Source organism: Geotrypetes seraphini, chromosome 14, assembly GCF_902459505.1.
Source record: "Geotrypetes seraphini chromosome 14, aGeoSer1.1, whole genome shotgun sequence".
NCBI classification, from domain to species: Eukaryota; Metazoa; Chordata; class Amphibia; order Gymnophiona; family Dermophiidae; genus Geotrypetes; species Geotrypetes seraphini.
Genome location: NC_047097.1, coordinates 47106349 through 47120913, shown reverse-complemented (window position 1 = coordinate 47120913; position 14565 = coordinate 47106349). Strand labels below are relative to the sequence as shown.

The window sequence follows — 14565 nt, the reverse complement described above, 5'->3', positions numbered from 1 at the left end:
GGAAAATCCGGGACGCAGTGAAGGAAATCAAGAGGGACATAGCCGACCTCATGGGGAGAGTGGAGGAGACTGAAAGGAGAATGGGGGAGCAGGAGGAGGTGGTACACAATTTGAGTGGGGCATTTGAGGCAGCCCAAAAGGACTGGCAGGACTGTTACCACCGGGTGGAGGATTTGGAAAACCGGTCCCGCCGGAATAATGTCCGCATCCGCGGTGTACCAGAATCGGCGAATTATGCAGATGCGGTGAAGGTGGTGCAGGAGATATATCACTCTCTCTTCTCCCTGGCTGACGACGGCGGAGAGCCCAGTGGGGTCTTGAAAGTGGACCGGGCTCATCGCACACTGGGACCCAAGCGAGATGACTATCCAAGGGACATTATTGCATGTCTCCACAATTATGCAGACAAGGAGCGGATGGTGCGCAAGGCCCGTGATCTGGGGTCGTTTGAGTGGAAGACCCATAAAGTGGAGGTGTTTCAGGACCTTTCTGCTATTACTTTGCAACGCAGGAGAGAGTTTCGCCCGATCGTGATGATCCTGAAGCAGAACAACCTCAGATATAGATGGCTGTTCCCCTTTGGGCTCCTTCTCACTATTAACGGTGTCCATAAGAAAGTGACCACTGTAGCGGAGGCTGGCAAACTGTTGCGGAAGGAGGGGATCCTTACTGGAGAGGTTCTGATGTCGGACCGGCAAGGGACCCAGCAGTCAGAGAAATTTCGCTGGAGAGAGCGTGTGACCAGGTCCCGAAAGCCGGGTGCTGGTGGTCGAGAGGTGGAGGAACCATGTGGAAGAAGCGGAGCTGGACCTTCCAATGGCACTGGCGAGTGAGCAGTGGCGAGTGAACAATGGCGGATCCTGCTTGGCTGCACTTGGACACTTGGGACTGTCAATGCCTTGACTGGGCAGATGTGTGGCTGGGACTGTGTGGGGGGTTGGATGTGAGGGGTTTTCTTCATGGGGGTGAGTGTGAGAGGGTGCTTATGGGAGTGGGACTGAGGATGAATGCTTGTTGGGGGGCTGGGGAGGGGAGGGGGAATGGATGAGGGGTTCATGAGCTGGGGGGGGGTCACCCGGAGTCATGGAAGGGCTGAGGAGCAGGTGGATATGGGGAGGGTTGGGAGGGGGGTGGGGCTGGTGGGGGGTGGGGATAGGGGGATGGGTAGGTGACAGCATGGGCTTTTGGATCTGGAGTGGGGGGAAGGGGAAGAGGGGTGCAGGGTGTGGGGTAGGATTCTTGGGTCATGGGACCTGATTCTTTGAGATTGGGCAGTTTTAACGTTAAGGGCCTCAATATGCCACGTAAACGCCAGCTTTTGTTGAAGGAGTTGAAAAGGCTGCGTATTGATATCAGCTTCATTCAGGAAACTCATTTTGTGCGCCCTGGGGAGAAGCTGGTACAATATAGAGAATATCCGGGAAGGGTCTGGGCCTCTAATAGGACAGAAAGGAAAAAGGCAGGGGTGGGCATTTTGTTTGCTAAACGTCTTAAGATCGTGCCTGAAGGGGAATGGAGGGATGAGAGGGGGCGCTGGGTGATTTGGGTGGGGCAGATAAATGGGGAGGTAGTCACCCTGGTGAATTTATATGCCCCGAATTCTAAACAGGGTTCTTTTTTCGATGAGGTATTGGCCAAGGTACTGCAGGTTAATAAGGGGTCGGTGATTGTGGGAGGGGATTTTAATTTAGTTATGAATCCCAGGTGGGACTCTACGGGGGTTGGAGGGGACCGGCTTAAGTCCGATAGGAAACGCCTTAGACACTTGGTTGACGTACTCAATATTGTAGATGGGTGGAGATCTCAGCATTGCCTGGATAAAGATTATACATACTACTCCCCTGTTCATGGGGTCTATACTAGAATTGACATGCTATATCTGGATAAGGGATGGGGGGGTAGACTACTGGGGTCCTCCATTGGGGACATTGGCTGGTCAGATCATGCTCCCATTTGGATGGATGTGCGATGGGGAGCTTCGAGAGTAGGGGATCACTACTGGAGATTGAATGATAGTTTATTGAAAGATCCGCAGATGGTCCGCAAGGTGGAGCAGGTTATTGAGGACTTTTTGGAGCATAATAATGTTGATTCCTACTCTCCGATAACAATATGGGAAAGTTTGAAGGCCGTACTGCGGGGGGAGCTTATTTCTATGGCCGCTCATAAAAAGAGGCTTCAATTGCAAAAGGAACGGAGTCTGAGAGAGACTTTACGTCAACTGGTAGATCAACATAAGAGGGGCCAGGGGGGAGCTCCCCTTGGGCTTCGGATAAGGGAAGTTCGGGCGGAATTGGGGAAGATGGAGGATGAGGAGATTCAATTCAATCTTGAACGTCTTCGTTTAAGGTTCTTTGAATCTGGTAATAGAGCGGGGAAATTGCTGGCTCATCGTCTGCGCCTGCAGCAGACGCAGTCTAATATTATGGCTATTAAGGATGGCTCGGGACAAACATTGACAGCTGAGGGGGCTATTCATGCACGATTTCGTGAATTCTATCAGCAGCTTTATACGCCAGAGAGTCAGGGGTCGGGGGAAGAAATTGGGAAGTATCTTCAGGATTTGGGCTTGGCATCCCTTACGGCCTGTGAAGCGCAGGGGCTGGATGAGGACATTACATTGGAGGAGGTACATAATGTGATTAGACAATTGAGACCGGGGAAATCACCGGGCTTAGATGGGTTCACGGGGTTGTTTTACAAGAAGATGTCTACATTGGTGGCTCCATTGTTGGTGCGTTTATACAATAATCTGAGAGAGGGAGCCCAATTGCCCTTTTATATGCGGCTGGCTGGGATCACGATTTTACCAAAGCCTGGGAAGGATGCCACTCAGAGTGGGAGCTATAGGCCTATCTCACTGTTGGGTATTGATACCAAAATTCTGGCTCGAGTGCTGGCTGATCGTTTATCCCCTCACATGCCGACACTTATTCACCCAGATCAGGTGGGATTCATAGGGGGAAGGCAGGCGGCAGATGGAATCCGCAAAGTCTTGAACTTGATTTGGCAGGCCCGACGCAGTGGAGGTCCTTGGGTAGCAGTGGCGGTGGATGCCGAGAAGGCCTTTGACCGCGTGGATTGGCGTTTTATGGAGGCAGTTCTTCACCATGTAGGTCTGGGGGCCAGATATGTGTCTTGGATTCTGTCTTTGTATAACGGACCTCTGGCGTGTGTGAAAATTAATGGGGTATACTCTGCTCCTTTTGAGCTCAGGCGGGGAACGAGACAGGGTTGTCCGCTCTCACCTTTGCTTTTTGCTTTGGTGATTGAGCCTCTTGCGCAAAAGATCCGACTAGCCTCTAGGGTGAAGGGCGTACGGGTTCAAGGGGGTGAGCATAAATTGTCCTTATTTGCTGACGATATTTTAGCAATTGTGGAGGGCTCGGCGGAGTCCCTTAGATCCCTTCAGGATCTTATGACAGACTATGGGGCTTTATCAGGCTTTAAAGCCAATATGACAAAAACGGAGATACTTAATATATCGGTCCCGGTAGTGGATATTCCGTGTATTCAGAGGGTGGTGCCCTTTCGGTGGGTTAAGGGCCCTATACGATATCTGGGTATTCAGTTGGGGGTGGATTGGACATCCCTATTTCAGCTTAACTATATTCCTTTGGTAGCATCCCTAGCTAGGGATATGGATCGGTGGGCCTCATTATATGTGTCTTGGATGGGGCGCATGGAGGTTATTAGGATGTTGGTACTGCCGAAGTTCTTATATTTTTTTCAGGTTTTGCCTGTCCCTAGACAGTATCTTCTCCGATGGCAGCGGAACCTTTTACGATTCGTGTGGGGAGGTAGACGACCCAGGGTGGCTCAATGGGCCATGTTCAAGTTTAAAGCGGAAGGGGGTCTGGGACTCCCCCATTTGGAGCATTATTACCGCGCGGCTCAACTCCGAGCGGGAGTGGAGTGGCATGCGCCATCTTTGAAGTTGTGGGTGCAGGTAGAGCAGGGAGTTTTGAGTGGCTCGGGAGGGGCTCGTACCCTAGGGTCGCTTATGTGGGGGGACTTGGGGGCACGGGAGTTGGGAAGCATTTCTAACCCGTTTACTAATTGGACAATGAGGGTGTGGAAGGGAGAGGCTGGCAAACTCTTGGGTCGTAGTAAGGGGTTGCATCATTTACCTTTGTGCACTGCCTCTGATTTCGTACCGGGCAGAGATGGGGGGATATTTGTGCGGTGGGCAAGGAAAGGGTTGCAGTACTTTGGCCAATTTATAGAGGGAGAGTCCATTTGTGCTTTTCCAGAGATCCAAAAGCTTTATCAGCTTGATTCTAAGGACCTCTTCCCGTATCTACAAGTGAAAAGTTATTTGCAGAAGGCTAAAAGGGCAGATGTTGCAGCTTATAGCTGTTCTGACTTTGAGCAGCTTTTGGGGTCCTCAGTGCGTAGAGGTTGCATTTCGCTGCTGTATAAATGGGTGCATCAGGATAAAGACCGGAAGCCTCCGTATTTACTGGCTTGGGAAGGGGACTTGGGGCAGGTGTTTGAGGCATCTCTGTGGGAAACTATTTCGTATAGGATACATCATTTAGCTGTAGCCCCTATGTTGGTGGAGAATGCGCTTAAAATGCTGGTGCGCTGGTATCTCACCCCAGTGACTCTGAGCAAGATGTCCGCTACGGGCACAGACTTCTGTTGGAGGGGATGTGGGCAGCGGGGAACATTCTTTCATATGTGGTGGAGTTGCCCCTCCATTCAAGACTTCTGGAGCCAGGTGTTTAAGTATGTGGGGGTTCTCCTTCAAGTGCCTCTCGCGAAAAGAGCTGAGGTGGCTTTGTTGGGGTTTCCCTCTGGAGGGGTAGATGACACCCAGGATAGATTGGTGCGCTTGGCTTTTACAGCGGCTAGGCTGACTGTGGCTCAACACTGGCGCAGTACTGCTTCACCTACTTTGGCTCTGGTGCGAGAGAAATTGGGATGGGTGTGTGAGAAATATCGGCTCTCGGCCCTGTTGACTAGAAAATGGCAGCAATATAACGATATTTGGGGGAGATACCTGGCAATGGAGGGTTTGGGGAGGAATAGTTCTGTTGTCAGCTGAGTTATTGGCTTCGGCCGGATGGGTTTTGTGGGGGTGTGTCTTCTTCTGGGGGTTCTTATTGGGGGTCTGTGACCTTTGGTCCACTTCTTTTCTTTTCTGATTTTTCTACTTTTCCTCACGTTGGGGTGTAATTGTGCCTATTGGTGGTGTTCTTGGGTTTTTGGGGGGAGCATGGTGCTGTCACTAGGGGGGGAGGGGGGGAGGGGGTGGGGGGGCGACATCAGGAGATTTGTTGATCTGCAGATTGCCTGCCTGTATTGTTGTTGGATATTCCTGATGTTTTGCTGTGCTGTTTTTCTCTTGTCATAAATAAACAGTTACAAAAAAAAAAAGAAAATCTGAAATATCTGCCAAAGCACGAGAGCTGAATTCATGACTATTTAGTGTGCATTGCCCTCATCACCCTCCAGATCATTGGGCTGAGTTGGAGTTATGTGGACAGGAGGAGAGGAGCCGGCTAGAAAGGAGGTGATACAGTCAAACAGCTGATTGGGAGCAGATGCAGACTTAATGGATGGCTAGGAGACCAATGCATGAAGGGAGTGCTAAAGCAAAAGTTGGCTCAGGATGCCACAATCCTTGAGACAGATCTGGATGATCATTTCAACATCCCACTTTATCTGAAAAGATACCATAGTGATTTATAAATTTAAAATCGAAGGATCAGCCCACCAACAGCAGAAAAACCAGTCAGATGAGCTTGATGCACTTGATGGTTGGGTTGTTTTGGGGTTGTTGTTTTTTTTGGTTTTTTTTCCCCCCCAATCCAGTTTGGTGTAAGTGGACATGAAGGAAGAGCATTAAGAGGGTGAAGTGAAGTAAAGAAGCTGAGAGAGACTGCAGCTACAATTTCCAGATTCCACTGTCATTAGGGAAATCAGCCCTACAAGCCCCTCAATACAATGGGGCTCAATACAAATCTAGGACTGAATCTGCTTGCCCTGCTAAAACAGAGCCAGCTAATCCCCCCTCCTTCAACCCCTGCATTGCCCCTCATGTGCTTCCACTGCATGCCAATTATTGGATAGACCTCACTTCAGTAGCACGTAAGAGCCATTTTGTTGTTTAGTAATTCAGTCTTTCCCTGCTGAAAGCTAAATTCCTTTCAACCAAGACCTTTCAAAGTTTGCTCAATTATCCACAGCAAAAACTAAACAAAAAAAAAAAAAAGCTTTCCCAGGGTTTCAGTCAGTTTACCAGTATTATAAGGTTTATTTTAAAAACCAGAAGCAAAATTAACTTCCCTGAGTGTCCCCTAGTCTTTGTAATTTTTGAAAGAGTAAAAATCGATTCACTTGTTCTACACCATTTTGGATTTTGTAGACCTCAATCATATCTATCTCTTTTCTAAGCTAAAGAGCCCAAATCTCTTTAACCTTTCCTCATTTTGGTCTCTTCATTGAACCTTTTCAAATTCCATTATATCTTTTTTGAAATATGGTGACTAGAATTGAACGCAATATTCAAAGTGAGGTCGCACCACGGAGTGATACAGAGGCATTCTACAGTAGTATTCTTGGTCTTATTTACTTTCCCTTTTCTAATAATTTCTAGCATCCTGTTTGTTTTGTTGTCACCAGTGCACATTGAGCGGATGATTTCAGCATATTGTCTACAACAGGGCTGCCCAAGTCTGGTCCTCAAGATCTGCCGGCAGGCCAGGTTTTCAGGATATCCACAATGAATATGCATGAGAGAGATTTGCATACCAAGAAGGCAGTGCAGGCACATCTTTCTCATGCATATTCATTGTGGATATCCTGAAAGCCTAGCCTGCCAGTAGATCTCGGGCAGCCCTGGTCTACAATGACATCTAGATCTTTTTCCTGGGTGCTGACTCCCAAGGTGGACCCTAGCCTATGGTAACTACAATTTGGATTATTCTTTCTAATGTGCATCATTTTGCATTTGTCCACATCAAATTTCATCTGCCATTTGGAAGCCCAGTCTTCCAATTTCCTAAGGTCTTCCTGCAATTTTTCACTGTCCACATATGTCTTAACAAACGTGCATAGTTTCATAAGAAAATGGAAAGAGCAGCGAAGGCGACCTCTGTGTTCAACAGGATTTATTTATTCAATCACATAAAGACTTGAAATGTATGTGTTTCGGCCTAAACGACCTGCATCAGGAGTCTTGACAGAAGTCTAGATCTTATTCTATGGTCCCTATTATCTCGAAGAAAAATGACCTTGATATAGTGTCACTTTAATGAGTTTCAAAGATTAGATAAAACCAAGAAGCTCGCATAGACGTCTTCTAAAAGAAGCTAGTGAAACAAAGTGTTGAGTCTTTATGTAAATGAATAAATAAATCCTGTTGAACACAGAGGTCACCTTTGCTGTTCTTTCCATTTTCTCCTGTGTCCGTTACATGGCTTCATAAGAACTTAAGACTTGCCATACCGGGACAGTCCGAAGATCCATGAAGCCCAGTATCCTGTTTCCAACAGTGGCCAACTCAGTTCACAGGTACCTGGTAAGATCAAAGGAATAAAGCAGGTTTTATGCTGCTTATCCTAGGAATAAGCAGTGGATTTCCCCGAGCCATCTCAATGATGGCCTATGGCCTTCACTTTTAGGAAATTATCCAAACCTTTTTAAACCCTGCTATGCTAATTGATTTCACCACATTCTCCGGCATTGAATTCCAGCGTTTAATTACATATTGAGTAATGAAATATTTTCTTTTTTCTTTCTTTCTTTATTCATTTATTTAGCCCGTCCTCCCAAAGGAGTCTAGAACAGGTTACAATTTAACATTCACAGTATAAGCAGGACAAACTTTGGTGGGAAAAACAAACTTGGTTTGTTTTAAATCTACTACTTAGTAGCTTCACCATATGTCCCCTAGTCCTAGTATTTTTGGAAAGAGTGAACAAGCTATTAACATCTACCCTTTCCACTCCACTCAGTATTTTATAGACCTCTATCATATCTCCCCTGAGCCGTCTCTTCTCCAAGCTGAAGAGCCCTAGCCGCTTTAACCTTTCCTCATAGGGAAGTTGTCCCATCCCTTTCATCATTTTTGTCGCTCTTCTCTCTACCTTTTCTAATTCTGCTATTTCTTTCTTGAGATACATCGACCAGAATTGCATGCAGTATTCGAGGTGTGGCTGTACCATAAAGCAATACAAAGGCATTATAACATTTTCATCTTTGTTTTCCATTCCTTTTCTGATAATTCTGAACATTCTCTTTGTATTCGTAGCTGCCGCCGCCACATATTAACCTAAGGGTTTCAATGTATCCTCAACAATGACACCTAGATTCTTTTCATGAGCAGTGTCATCTGAAAATTTAATCAACTCACTTGCTGTTCCATTTTCCAGTGCCTTGCCACTTCCCAGAAGCTGCCACCTCAGGTAACCTCCTAGTTAACCTAATGGTTAAGCTGACCATGAATATTTGTAACTGCAATAACACTTCAGATATGATCACTGGAGCACTGAACTGACATGTTCTGCTGTGGTACTTCCTCATTAGTTCTTACCGAGTCTCTATTGTATTTGCTTGAATAATTTTACTGCCGAATCGTACTTAGGAATAAAGATAAGCAGTTGCTCTTTGACCCAAAGCTTTCAACAAAAAGTTGATGGAGACAGCTTGATAAGTCAAAGACATGCAGGACTACAGTAATGAGTTGAACAATGGCAATGATGACTTGATTAGAAAAATTATCTTTTAAAAATTGTATAATTTTCCATTGTACCTTACCCTTTTTCACACTGACAATCAATGTATGCTTTGCTAATGCGTACAAAATGTCTCTTAACTGCCGAGCAAATTCAGCAGTACAGACTAAAAAAACAATCAAGTACCAACACATACAACCACGTGTTTGGGCCTCCTTAACTGTTTTCTATCCTACACGAATTGTATTTCCTCCACATCTTCCTTCTGTCTTATTTGTTTAATAATTGTCACGTACTATCTAGTGATGTCTTTATGCACACAGGATACTATGGCATGAAACTCATTATAATATTATTCATAGGACCCCTGAGGAAGACATTCTGTCGAAACACGGAGCGGGTTGGGTCCAGGGTCCATAGCTTTTCAACGGACTGCGTCCTAGAGGTTTTTTATGTGGTTTGCCAAGTTTTAATATTATTTTAATATTAATAAAGTCCATCTCAAGAACATCATTTCTCCACATTGTTTTTTGTTTCTTCTTTAATAATAGTCACGCCATTTGCCTTAGTTGTTTAATGCTCCTTTTTAATTGCATTGTTATTGGCGTTTTTACTTTTTAGATTTTGTTCTACCCCCCCCCCCTATATTTTATTTGCATCTCGCTTAGAAGTTGGATAAACGACAGTATCAAATTTTAAGAAAACCTTGAAACTTGAACTTGAAAACTATGAAGTATCAATGCAAAAAGCTGATTGCCTTCAGTACATGGGGATGGAAGTTCTTCGATTTTGCAATGGAACGTCAGCAGATTGGGGTGTCACTGTGATTAAAGCAATTTTGCAGCTGAGTAATGGGCCTCCTTATGTGCTAAAGTAGTTTAAATTTTGCTGCACAGTTACCCAATTTTTATATGGAACATTGCTCCTGTACTGGCTAGACAGGTACACAGTGATAAAAAGGAAAGGGGAAACCATGTAGAGAGAGATTACCAAACACTGGGATAACCTACAGCAAGTCTTACCACATACAGGAAATGCAGATAATGCCAAAATTCAGCAGTGTTTTGGAACCCTGAGAAAAGCCAAAGGATGCTGATGAGGAGTTTCACCATTCATAAAACTCCACTGACCTGCAGGTATTGTGATGCCATGTATCTTGTCTGCCCAGCCTGCATAATAGCGCAGCGTCTTTATAACTCCTTGAAGATCCACGTAGAAAGCTTGCAGAAAGGGCTTCCCACTGTTCAATGATTCAAGGGTCTGCAAGGGAAAAGAGAATGGGGAAAACTCCCAGTCAACGAGGACCATTGTCCGGAAGACATTTTTCAGATGCAAGCAGCAAGAAACCTTCTCAAGAATAGAAGCACTGAAATTAATAAATATCAAACCATCTATTCTGCAAAAATTCCTACAGGTGAACATCATTCTGAGTTTCTCTTATTCTTAAGTAATTGAACTCCACAATGCAAGAAAAAAAGTCTTTCTTTGTTATTCTTTTCTCAGCATTTTACCTTACTTTGGTTTGTCACCAACCCCCAACCCCCTTTTTTATTGATCCCAGTTAATCTGAAACATCTTTCACACCGCTCTGCTCTTTATTTTCCCAGAAAAGGACCAGATATCTTTTTGTAACCCACCCTCTCTAACTCTTTTGTAATCTGCCTTGAACCGCAAGGTAATGGCGGAGTAGAAATCCCTAATGTAATGTAATAGTCCTCCATTGTCTCAAAACCCTTGAAATTCTTTTAGATTTGAAATAATAATAATAATTTTATTTTTACATATCACAATACCACAAACAGTTCAGAGCAGTTTACAGAGGAAGAGACTATATAGACAGCGATATTACAAAAAAAAACAACTTTCTAAATTACATTAGCATGTTAAGATTAATCAAATTTATCTGGAAATATTTTAAAGATACATCAAGGCAGAAATGGAGTCAGAGAAATTTATCAAAGAGATAGGTTTTAATTGATTTGCTGAAAGTTTGGTAGGAAAGTGCTTTTGAAATAAAGTTGGTTAAACATTTATTCTATTTGCCTGCTTGGAATTAATAATATTAACTGCTGTTGTCACCTCCACCCACCCCCTATCTCCCACAACCTCAAGAGATGACTATACAAAAAGAATAAATAACTCTTCGACAAGCCCAACAGAGGAATAATCTAAAGGAACATTATAACACACCAGGACCCTGGATTATTTTGAACCCCAGTGAAACCCCTTCTTAGACCATTAATTCCTGGCCCTCCCAAACCCTCGCCCACCTACCCAAACCCTCCCTTCCCCCAGTCATGCAGTGAAAAAGAAAGAGAAAAGCATGAAAGTGCGTGTGTATGCACCAGTCAGAACCACCATATCAAAAGCCCCCAGTAGGAGGAAAGGCCACATCCCCCAAGCGATTGAGGAGAGAGCTGCGGAAACGATGAGGCAATGATTGTATATAGGGGCCCCATACAGAAAAAAAAGTTTTGATTTTCAAAAAGTCAAACGAAGATCCCGGAATTCCTATAACAATAACTCATGAAGACGATTGTGCTAATGCCAGAAGGAAGGAGATGTCTCCTGCGTCCAATGTTGTAAGATGCACTTTTTCCCTATAATACATGATTTGAGAACCCATAGACGAGGACCCTTACCCCAGACCCCCAACAGAGAAACCTGCCCCAGAAGAACACCTAAGGGATGTAGCTGAAGTGGTTGTTGAAGGATATCCATGTGATACCGAAAAAGAGCCCGCCAATATTAAACAAGCTGGGGACAGGTCCAAAAAGTATGTATGAAAGCATTTGAGGCTTGATGACACCAACGACAAAGATCCGAGGAAATACCTCCCATCAAAAAGAGACCATGTTGGGAAACATAAGCACAACATAAGACACGATATTGGCACTCCCGTAATTCCGCAGAACCAACCCAGGAGGGAATAAGCGGCAAGAGTCGAAAGAAGTCCTCCTCTCGAATATCCATAGCCAAATCTATGCCCCAGCGAACTAAAATGGATGCAATCAATTTAGCTGGAAGACATTGCACCAACAGCTGGTGAAAATACGCAATAGACAGTGATTCCTCAGTATCAGAAGGAAAAAGATCATCCAAAATTTGAGCTACATCCATTGATAAGGAAGCAGCAGATAATGACTTTACATAGTGACTTAATTGTCCATAAGCAAAAAGTTCTCTTCATCCCCCACCTCCCCCAGACCTCCCAGGGAAGTCAAAGGTATCAGCTGACCCTTAGATGTAAGAAAATACTGGAGCTGAACAAATCCCAAAGACCCCCATCTACGGTAAGTAGAATGCCAAATTATGTTAAAAAATAAATTAAACAGTATACCTTTTCTTAGTCCACTTTAATGCATGGGAAGTAAAGCAATGATTCCCAGACCTGGCCCTGGAGGCATCCTTGCCATTCAGGTTTTCAGGATATCTGCAATGGATCCTCAATAAGAGAATTTTACTAGCATTAAAATTCCATTCATGAATATTCATTGTGGATATTCTGAAAACCTTGGGTTACTAGATTTTCCGATGTAGAAACCCGGGCACATAGCCCCGCCCTGTTCTGCACCCAGCCTTGCCCCATTCTGCCTCCAGCCCCACAAAGCCTCCTCTTTCTTCTTCAGCCTCTGGGCCCTGTCTGGAGGGCCTCCAAGTATGCGAGGACGCGTGACATCATCCACACATACCCAGAGGCCCTCCAGACGTGGCCGGAGGTTGGGGCTTTCCAAAACAGGGACAAACTACCTGGTTTTGGAAAATCCAGCCGGACACCCAGAGAGTCCTCTTAAAAGAGGACATGTCCGGGTTTCTCTGGTAGCCTTATGAAAACCTGACTGGCTGGGGTGCCTACAGGACAAGGTTTGAGAACCACTGAACTAAAGGTTCAGAAACAAAAGTGATACCATTTCACTGAACAAACAGAGGCCCTTTTATAACATGCAGTAACTTTTTGTACTTGCCATGCTTAACAACAATAACCAATGTTTCTAAAAGTGCTCATATTACACCGATTTTGCAAAAGTTGTATTGGTTACCAATCGAGTCGCACATTAGCTTCAAGATTCGGTGTTTAATTTTTAAAATTTTGAATAGTGATGGCAACTGCATTGCATTTGTATAATGGGTATAAGATATTGTCTGGATTGTAATAGTTTAAATAACTTTTTTTTGTATACTTTCAAAAAAGACGCCTCAGCCCCACCACTCCACCGCCTATAGTATTTTACACAGCGGGAAGCATATTGTGGCGCTTCATCATTGGCTGTCGATTTTTTGAATGTTGTTTTCTCCTTATAATTTTTAGTTTGTCATTTTAACTTTAATAAATATTTTTAAGAATTAAATATTTCAAGAATATTTCAAGAACACCTTGTTTCTTAGTGTCAAAATATACATTTTAAAAGTAGATAGTACTTATCTCAGCCAAAACCAGGGAAGTCAGACCCGACATGTTTCACACAACCGAGTGTTTTATCAAGGGTCTCCCAAGGCTGCCGCTGTCATCCGACTCCTATTAACTTGTGAGAAAAAAAGATCATAGGAGTCGGATGACAGCGGCAGCCTTGGGAGACCCTTGATAAAACACTCGGTTGTGTGAAACATGTCGGGTCTGACTCCCCTGGTTTTGGCTGAGATAAGTACTATCTACTTTTAAAATGTATATTTTGACACTAAGAAACAAGGTGTTCTTGAAATATTCTTGAAATATTTAATTCTTAAAAATATTTATTAAAGTTAAAATGACAAACTAAAAATTATAAGGAGAAAACAACATTCAAAAAATCGATAGCCAATGATGAAGCGCCACAATATGCTTCCCGCTGTGTAAAATACTATAGGCGGTGGAGTGGTGGGGCTGAGGCGTCTTTTTTGAAAGTATACAAAAAAAAGTTATTTAAACTATTACAATCCAGACAATATCTTATACCCATTAGTACAACATATGACTGGATACAGCATCACTTTATTACATTTTTGCCATATTTCTAACAAGCTTGCATTTGTATAAGCCATTGCTTAGTTTACGATCTTCTCAGAAACTGTTGGATATTCCTTCTTTTTTAATTTTTTTTAACTTTATCTTTATTCAGATTTTTAAATATAACAAACAAGTTGCAAGACAATTGGAAAATTAACACCCTGAGTCACAATGACTAATCCAGGTTCAAAGAATAAATTTTACAGGAAATAAAAAAAATAAACTATTCAGTCCACAAATATGATCCAAGAACAAGGAAATCATACAAAAAGGAAAATAAGGATATTCCTTCTTTTAGACATGTTAGATTATCTATAGAGAGTCAATGGGCTCCTTTTCCAAAGGTGCGCTAGCATTTTTAGTGCACGCACTGGATTAGCGTGCACTATAGCATGCGCTAGCCAAAAAACTACCGCCTGCTCAAGAGGAGGCGGTAGAGGCTAGCGCGCGCAGCATTCTAGCACGCGTTAAGGCCCTAACGCGCCTTCGTAAAACGAGCCCAATATTTCAGATTGAGGGGGGCGAGGAGGTGGAATGAACTTCCTTTAGAGTTACATGCTTCTGTAAATTTGTTATATTTTCGTAAGCAGCTAAAAACTGTGGAGGGGCAAAATCAAAAAAAGCCTCTAAGTCCCCTTTTGGCCTAAGTCCCTAAACGTTCAACCCAGAAGCAGGGAAAGTGTCCATAACCAAAACAAACGTCCATGGCCTTCCTCTGCCTAAACGCCCAATCTCCACTACGTCTACAAGTACCCCCACAGCACGTCTACACTTTTTAGCCATAATGAAACAAAAACACGCCTAAGCCAAAAACGTCCAACAGAAGGGCTTTTATGCGAAGGAGGAGCCATTCCTTTGCCTAAAAGCTGGATTCTGTAACCGGTGTCTGTCAAAAAC

At 43.9% G+C, this 14565-nt stretch overlaps 1 protein-coding gene across 1 annotated transcript in view; it reads right to left on the bottom strand.

The window, feature by feature from the left end:
- The window catches only part of ALDH1A2 (aldehyde dehydrogenase 1 family member A2), a 219793-nt gene that overhangs the window by 79051 nt on the left and 126177 nt on the right, over positions 1 to 14565 (bottom strand). Inside the window, exon 4 of the mRNA XM_033920183.1 lies at positions 9815 to 9944. Coding sequence (XP_033776074.1) covers positions 9815 to 9944 — 130 coding nt within the window. The remainder of the gene's footprint in view (positions 1 to 9814; positions 9945 to 14565) is intronic.